This window comes from Marmota marmota, unplaced genomic scaffold (genome assembly GCF_001458135.2).
Source record: "Marmota marmota marmota unplaced genomic scaffold, marMar, whole genome shotgun sequence".
In the NCBI taxonomy this organism is placed as follows: Eukaryota; Metazoa; Chordata; class Mammalia; order Rodentia; family Sciuridae; genus Marmota; species Marmota marmota.
In genome coordinates, this window is record NW_025999930.1 from 1,557,328 (window position 1) to 1,566,299 (window position 8,972).

The following is an 8,972-nucleotide window of genomic DNA, read 5'->3' on the forward strand; positions in this document are numbered from 1 at the left end:
CTTATGTGGTGTTGAGGATCAAACCCAGTGCCTCACATGTGCTAGTCAAGTTCTCTACCTCGGGGCCACAACCCCTGCCCCAAGATAACTATTTTCTAAAACAGTTATTTTGTTGACTTAACTCTTCATAGGCTTATTATGAAATAGATCATTCTAACAGTGAAGCCTCCATTCTTTTATTCCTTTTCATAGAGACAGGGTCTTACTGAATTGCTTAGCACCTTACTGTTGCCGAGGCTGGCTTTGAACTTGCCATCTATTCTCCTGCTTCAGTCTCCCAAGCCACTGGGATTGCAGATGTACGCCACCATGCCTGTCTGTTTTTTAGTTTTTATTTTGAGATAGTCTCACTAAGTTGATTAGGGTCTTGCTAAATTGCTGAGGCTGGTCTTGAATTTATGATCATCCTGTCTCAGCCTCCTGAGCCACTGGGATTATAGGCGTATACCACCATGCCCAGCTAAGTATTAAAAATTTTATGTGAAATTTCTTGGCTTTGAACTTTCTTTTTATAAATGTGGTGCATGGTTGCTTTGTTTTGTTTAGTGCTGGGAACTTAACCCACAGATAGTTTACCTCTAAGCAAAATCCCCAGCCCATTTTTAAGTTTTTTTTTTGTTGTTGTTGGTTGTTCAAAACATTACATAGTTCTTGATATATCATCTTTCACATTTTGCTTCAAGTGAGTTATGAACTCCCATTTTTAGCCCATATACAGATTGCAGAATCACATCAATTACACATCCATTGATTTACATATTGCCATACTAGTGACTGTCGTGTTCTGCTACCTTTCCTATCCTCTACTATCCCCCCTCCCCTCTCNCCTCGGAGGCTATCCGCCCTGACGCTGGGGCCGCGTGCAGACAGTCGCCGAGTCGCGCGGGCAGCGGCTGGCGGGTCTGGACCTCTGCGCTGCGTGGCGGCGATTCACTCGTCTAGTGCAAACTGTCACCTCCAAAAATCCTACCGATTCCCGGCCGGTCTCTCTTTAGTGGAATTTTTCTAGGAGTTTCTCAGCAGGTCGAATCTAAGCGTATCCATGCGTCTCTCTGACCCCGTTGTTGAGGAGGTACTGAAAGCGCTGCCTCCCCTCTCGCCGCCATGTTGGATCCCCCCATTTTTAAGTTTTGGGACAGGATCTCACTAAGTTACTTAGGTCCTGGGCAAATTGCTAGGCTGGCCTCAAACTTTCAGTCCTCCTGCCTCTGCCTCTCAAGTCACTGGGATTATAGGCATGTACCAGCACACCACTCAGTAAACAGGGTTTTGTTGTTGTTTTGTTTTTGTTTTTGTTTTTTTGTGGGGTGTGTTCCAGGAATTGAACTCGGGTTTTTTTGTTTGTTTGTTTGTTTGTTTGTTTGTTTGTTTGTTTTTTTGAGAGCTCATTTTATTCTGAAAATTCATTTATTTTAGTCCTATTTAGGATTTATTTCCTTTTATTTTATGACTATTATTGAGGGGTTTGTAAAATAGTACTTTACCTCAATTTGTTTCAGGATGTTCAAGATCCCTCAATATTTGTAACTTTCCCTTTGGAGGAAGACGAAAGTATCTCCTTAGTTGCTTGGACAACTACTCCTTGGACTCTACCTAGTAATCTTGCTCTCTGTGTTAATCCAGATATGCAATATGTGAAGATTAAAGGTAAGTGGGTGCCTGGTTAGTTGTGACAAATATAGATAATATAATTTTATTTACCCAGGCGTGGTGGTACACACCATTGCTGTAGTCCCAGCAATTTGGGATTGCAAGTTCAGAGCCATCTTCAGCAATTTAGCAAGGCCCTAAGAACTTAGTAATATCCTATCTCAAAATTCAGGGGGTGGGAGAAAAAAAAGGAAAAGGGCTGGCACTTAGCTCAGTGGTAAAGCATCCCAGGGTTCAATCCCCAGTACCAAAGCAATCAAAGAATTTTATTTAATCAGGAAGGTAGGTAGACTTTAAGATTCTTTCATTTCTGATTGAAAAGTAACACTAAAAGATTAAATTATTCTGAAATATTAAAAAGTAGAAAGTAAAATCTTGTCATAATTTTCAGTTTGTAAGCTGCTTTTATTCTTCATGCCCTTAAGGCAGATTAAGACTCTAAGATTCAAAAACATGACATCACATTCACTTTTAGAAATCAGTACTAGAACTTGAGAATTTTGTGCCTTTCAAATATTCCCTAGTAGAGAGTTATCACAGGCTCAACTAGGTCCTTCCATAGAGACTTAAATGAAAAAAGAATTTACTTAGTAAGTGTACCTTCATATTTGTATAGCTTACAGAAGGGAAATGAAACAAAGAAGAGAAAAACCCACTGCCAGCCAGATGCAGTGATACACACCAATAATCACAGCTACTTGGGAGGGTGAGGCAGGAGAATTGCAAGTTCAATGCTAGCCTCAGCAACTTAGTGAAAGACTCTTTCTCAGTATAAAAAGGGAGTAGGTGGCTAGGATGTAGCTCTGTGATAGAACACCATTGGGTCCTATCCCTAAAACAGCAAAAAAAAAAAAGAAAAGAAAAGAAAAGAAAACCTTTGCTGGGGTACTGATAGTAGGGATTGAACCCAGGGATGTTCTACCACTGACCTACATCCTTAGCCCTTTTTCTTTTGAAACATGGAGTCTTGCTAAGTTGCTTTGGGCCTCACTAAGCTGCTGAGTCTGGCCTAAAACTTGTGATTCACTTGTCTTAGTCTCTTACGGGTCAATGGGATTATAGGCATGCATCACCATGCTTGGCTCAAAATTTTCTCTTTTTTGTATTTACCTCAAAGAATTGAGAAACGGGACTTGAACAAATATTGATGTGCCCATTTTCACATAGGAATATTCACAGTAGCCAAAAGTTGGAGGCATCCCAAGTGTCTTATCAACAGATGAATTGAGTAACAAAATACAGTTATTTACATACAATAGAGTACTACTCATTCTTGAAATGTGGTCTGTTCAGTTCCTAATGGGTTACACCCATCTCAGATGCTACTTTGAGGAACATTTCTAGCAGAGCAGAGGGTAACATGCATTGGGCAGTCTGTCACCGCAGTATAACCACAGGAATTTCCCAATGCCATGCCTATCCCTTCCTGGCTTCCATGCTGAGAGAAGGTCCTCATGTATTTCATGGATGGCTTCCTGCACACAGGCCCTGTGTTTGATCCCAACACTGCAAAAAAAGAATTAGAAAGATGTATGTATGGTAATATATGGAGAAATGTTCACAAAATATTATGTGAAAACAAGTTTTAAAACCGTTTAGAGTATTGCCTCATAATATTTAAAAAGTAAAAAGAGGGGCTGAGGTTGTGGCTTAGCGGTAGAGCGCTCGCCTAGCACGTGCAAGGCCCTGGGTTTGATCCTCAGCACCACATAAAAATAAATAAATAGAATAAAGGTATCATGTTCAACGACAACTAAAATATATATATATATATATTTTTTTTTTTTTTTAAGAAGAACCTTATACATTTACATATACATTTCTTAGGTAGAATGTGCATTAAAAAATCTGGATGGAGAGACACCTGAATGAGGATATCTGAGAGGGAGTGAGATTGTATGGAACTTTTACTTTGTGAGCCATTTGATTTTTGTTAATGTTCTGATTTTTTAAACATTCACATGTATTAACCTATAGAAGGAGAAAATAAGACCAACTTTCTTCAAATGGATATGGGTGAGAAGTAAAATAACAGCCAGCTGCCTACATGCCTTTAGGGTCTGTCTGACACAGGTCTGGAAAGCAGGGTGCTGCAGTGTTCTGTGCAGTGCTCCCAGCCAAGTCCTGAGCACTCTGGTGCTGGTGGCACAGGAGCTCTTCAGCAAAGAAATAGGCCTGATGCATGTCTCCAAAGCCAGTCTGTCTGAATCTCACTGAGGTCTACCTTTTCTCATTCTCATAGATGTTGCCAGAGGAAAATTACTCATTTTAATGGAAGCAAGATTGTCAGCCCTCTATAAAATGGAGAGTGACTATGAGGTCCTTGAAAGGTAATTATTCAGATAGTTGATATGTAGGTGTATATATATATATATATGTGTGTGTGTGTGTGTGTGTGTGTGTGTGTGTGTGTGTGTGTGTGTCTGACTTTAGTTTTAAAGAGATGAACTTTATTACCCACCACTGTACTTTTCAAGTTGAGTCCTAAGTACTAGTAAGTCCAGGGCACATGTTCTGTTCTCATGACTAACGGTCAGGAAACCAGTGAAAGTGGTGACTTGGTGTGACTTGCAGCCTCATTTCTTTAATTTGCATTTCTCCTTTTTCCAGATTTCCTGGTGTCTCTCTCAAAGGCAAGAAGTACAAGCCTCTGTTCGACTATTTTGTGAAGGTAAATATAGGGAACACCATGGCAGGGACTCCCCACATCTATTTCTTTGATTACTGCGGTGAAGTGATGAGTGGATGCAGTTCTTATTGTTGGATTGTCCATGTGAGTGTGCCTGAACCCACAATCTGAATTAGCATTAACAAAATTAAATTGTTGCCTTCTGGTTTAAATCATTAAATTCGTGTGGGAATGTCTGGGATGTATAGCTCAATTGTAGTCACTTGGCATGCACAGGCCCTGGATTTAATCCTCAGAACCACAAAAAGCGGGGGCAGGGGTTGGGGTTTTTTAGGGTGTTTTGTTTTTTGGTACTGGCTATTGAACACAGGGACACTCTACCACTCTACCACCACTGAGCCACATCCATTCCCAGCCCGTTTTATTTTGAGACAGGGTCTCACTAAGTTGCTGAGGCTGGCCTCAAACTTCTGATCTTCCTGCCTCAATATCCTGAGTCCCTGGGATTACAGGTTTGTGCCACCATGCCCAGTTTATGTGGGAATTTTTAAATAATGCTCTCATAGAAGGAGTCACCTTATGCATTGTTAGATTTGTATATGTGTCTATGTATTGTTTATACTGTACTAGGGAACTTATGCCTCTTGATTCCCCTATCCATATTCTTTGAAATTTCCTTCTGTGACTGAATTGCTTGAGCTGGGTTGAAAGGAAGAGGAAAGCAAAGCACATGCAATGAATGGAAATAAACCAGAAGTGAGACCATATGCTAGTTCATGCTCAGGCAAGGGAAAATAATGAAGAAGCCCAGTTATGTGGCCACAAAAATTAGAAATTTTTATCTGTAAGTCTTCAAATAATTCCATCATTAATAAATGGTGAGCCACTATCCAGAGAAATGATGTCTTTCATCATCAGGTTTCTTCCCAACCTGAATAATCCTATTTTTTCTATTTCTGAAAATAACTTCACATGCTAAAGGGTTTTTCAGGCTCTTAGCATTGTTGATGCAGAAGTGTTTTTCTCTCCATCCCTGATGCCTGCCAACCTTTCTTTTTTTGCAGTGTAAAGAGAATGGCGCTTTCACTGTGCTTGTTGACCACTATGTGAAGGAGGAAGAAGGCACAGGGGTTGTACATCAGGCCCCTTACTTTGGTGCTGTGAGTAGCAGAATCTTGCAAACTTACTTATGAGAAGTAAATGTCAATAGCTGCTTGTCATGGGATGCTGAGTTTTATGTGTCATTAGGCTCTTCTCGTGTGGACTATGGAGTCAGCCTCTTCTTTGGCTCACTCCTCCCAAGATGGCATGTTAAACTTGCATCTGCAGTTTCCACTCATTGTGAACTGGTTTCTGGAAATGATGGGTAAAATCCTGGTCTGTGGCCAGACACTTAAGCTCCAAAAGGCCACCATTCCTGTTGTGTCTTTATTCATTCTTTCATGGTTTACATGTAGTAAATGTCTGTCTTGTGTGTGTGCAGTTGACAAGCTCTGTAAGTTTTAACAGCACTTAGAGATGTGCAGACACTTGGACCATCAAAATAAAGATCTCTTCCATTTCCTCTACTTGTTCTTAACCAAATACTATAGGATCAGGAGGAAGAATCTGTCCTTATCTTCCTAAACCCTATAGAAGGGTGCTCCCTTTTATGTTTTTCCTAGAATAAAAATTTTTCTAACAACACATTCCCTTTAATGTAATTTATATATAAAGATATAAACAAATAACAGAGATTTGTAAAGGCACGTTGCTTTAGAGTAAACCTTGAATCGTGGACCTGCTGTTGATGGGAAGATCCTGGGCAAGTGTTGTAGCCTGTCTGAATTTCCTTTTCTCCTCTGTAAGATGAGGGATGGTAGTTGCCTATTGGGGTAACTGAAGGATTAAATGTCATCATGTCCCTGGAGTTTAGCACAGTGCCTAATACTGTAAGAGTGAGAGTCCCTGTGGTCACTACTGCAAGAGTAGTGCCCACAGGGCACCTATAGACTCTGGGACTTTGTTATAATAATTTATTTTGTTCTCCCTTCTTTCCCTTATACCTCTTTTATTTTGGCTAGAGGATTTTGAAGCAAATCCTCAGCCTCATGTCTTTCTTTAAATAATTCCAGGTGCATCTGTGACTGATAAGGACATTTCTTTTTAATGTAGTCACCATGCCATTGTTATTTATATACAATAAAATCAACATTTCCTTAATAGTCCTAATAATTATTCATATTTGATGTGAGTAGTCTTAATGATACCAATTAGTGTTGTAGGAACTGGTCACATATGAGGTCAAAAAATTTTTTGTGTCCGCTGGTAATGATTACTCCACTGATAGTACATAATAAAAATACAACTTCTGTAGCTGAGTCACAGCACCAAAAAATAAAGATAGTTTCATGTTTTTGAATCATAGTTCAGATTGTCCTTGTCAAATGTGAATAGTTGTTACTAACTATAGTTATACTTCACATATCTACTATAATTTTACCATGCAGTTCTGCAAACTATACTTTTTAAGCCCACTTGGAAAACATTTTCTAAGAGGCCTCAACTTACCTTGTCTTTGCCTGGCAGTACAGTACATCACTGTGTTGAACATCACCTGTTCCACCTCCATTCAGGGGGCTGCTTTTTCCTTATCGCAGTGGCTGAGGGCTGTTTGCACTGCACTTAATATTTCTAGTTTTTGTGTCGTGGGCATTTCCTGTCTGCCCACACATCCCACCACCCAAGCAATACAGCGCAGTGAGAAGTGAACACAGTTCCAGGGAGAAGCATGTTAGCTTTCTAGCTTGTCTTATAGTCAAACCAGAGTAGTTTCAGTCTAACGGCCTCTGTAACTTCATATTTAAGCAGCATAACATGTTAGTGGACACTGTAGACTCTGAAGTGGGCTGTTTGGATTTGACTCTTACTATTGCCACTTTGCAGCTGACTTCTTGTTTGGGGTTTTTGTGGGGTTTTTTTTATTTATTTTTATTAGTTATTGACGGACCTTTAATTATTTATTTGTTTTTATGTGGTGCTGAGAATCGAACCCAGTGCCTCACACATGCTAGGCAAACACTTTACCACTGAGCCACAACCCTAGCCCCTGCAGCTGACTTCTTTGTGTGTCAGCCCCCTTATGTGTAACATGGGGGTCATCACTGTTGTGTGCAAAGAAAGCACTTGTGAAACCCTAGTACACCTTCTGCCTTCCTTGCAGCATCGTCATGAGGGCTAAATGAGCTAGTGTGATGAAGTGCTCGGCATTGCCGACATGCAGGTCTAATGGTTAACACTCTTCAAGGCTATTCCTGAGGCACCGTGATTTATTTATTTATTTGTTTGTTTGTTTTCGGTGGACACAACATCTTTATTTTTATGTGGTGCTGAGGATGGAACCCAGCACCCCACGCATACCGGGCAAGCACGTTACCTGTTTGAGCCACCTCCCCAGCCCCCGTGATATATTTATAAAGTGAATACCTTGGTTTTAGATTATTATTGGCATCCTTTGATAGGATGCATGCCCAGATGTATATCAAGCATCTTGTGGTGCGGTAGATTATGCTTTATACCTGTATATGCCTTTGTTTTTTTAGATTTATATATATGCTGCTGTTATAAATCAAAATTTTTTTTAAATATTTATTTTTTAGTTTTAGGTGGACACAGTATCGTTATTTTATTTTTATGTGGTGCTGAGAATCGAACCCAGTGCCTCATGCATGCTAGGGCGAGCACGCTACCACTTGAGCCACATCCCCAGCCCTGTTATTATTCAAATTTGACTGAGTTTTTAAACATTCATGTATGTCCTCTGTCATCTCAGTGAATACCCTGCTATATGTGGCAGGTCTGTGAAATAATTGTTGGAAATACTAAGCTGGATGATCTAATCAGCCTAAATGGTCCTTGAATCACCTTTAGTTAAAAGGATGAAGCTGATTATGTGTATATATCAGAATACTCAAAAGTTTGTAAACCTACCATTTCATGCTTTCCTCCTTCCTCGAACATTCAACTGTTTTATTCTTCTTCCCTCTTGCTCTTCCATTCCCTTTTCCCAGGATGACTATCGGGTCTGCATGGACTTCAACATTATTCAGAAAGACTCACTCCCTATTTGTCCTGTGGATGCTTCAGGCTGCTTCACAGAAGAAGTAACACATTTTGTGGGACAGTATGTGAAGGTTTGTAGTCCATAAGACCAGAAGGATGTTACTCTTATATATATATTTCATCAATCAGTCCCCCCTTTTTCCTCCTCAAGTAAGGAAATCAATGCAACTTATCACTCACATAGCTTATGTTGTAATTCATCTAGGAACTTGGTGGGGTTTTTTGTTGTTTCAGCATCAAATCAAACAGGCAGATACTACCAGCTGTACTAGATGGGTATGATGTCTTTAAAGGAAGCATGCTCTAGTTTCAGGAGCAGGAGTCAAAAACAGAACTCTGTCTCATGAAGCAGTTTTATGACCTTGGGGTAATGGTTTCCAATTGAAAACTTCCTTAAATGTTATGGAGCCAGGCGTGATGGTTTGCCCTGTGATCCCAGCAACATGGGAGGGTGAGGTGGAGAGTAACGTGTTTGGGGCCAGTCTGGGCAGTGTAGCTAGACTTTGTCTCTAAAAAATAAAAAGGGCTGAGACTGTAGCTCAGTAGTCAAGTGTCCCTGGGTTTAATCCCCAGTGTCACCCCCCCCCCCCCC

The 8,972-nt window shown here is 40.3% G+C and overlaps 1 protein-coding gene across 2 annotated transcripts in view; it reads left to right on the forward strand.

The window, feature by feature from the left end:
• The window catches only part of Iars1 (isoleucyl-tRNA synthetase 1), a 60,412-nt gene that overhangs the window by 14,267 nt on the left and 37,173 nt on the right, over window positions 1–8,972 (forward strand). For both annotated transcript variants that reach the window (XR_007346556.1, XM_015506282.2), the window contains exons 8-12: window positions 1,500–1,647; window positions 3,893–3,980; window positions 4,261–4,321; window positions 5,344–5,439; window positions 8,329–8,451. Coding sequence is in view for 1 of the 2 variants with exons in the window: in XM_015506282.2 (XP_015361768.1) it covers window positions 1,500–1,647; window positions 3,893–3,980; window positions 4,261–4,321; window positions 5,344–5,439; window positions 8,329–8,451 (516 nt within the window). In the remaining variant the exon portion in view is untranslated. The remainder of the gene's footprint in view (window positions 1–1,499; window positions 1,648–3,892; window positions 3,981–4,260; window positions 4,322–5,343; window positions 5,440–8,328; window positions 8,452–8,972) is intronic.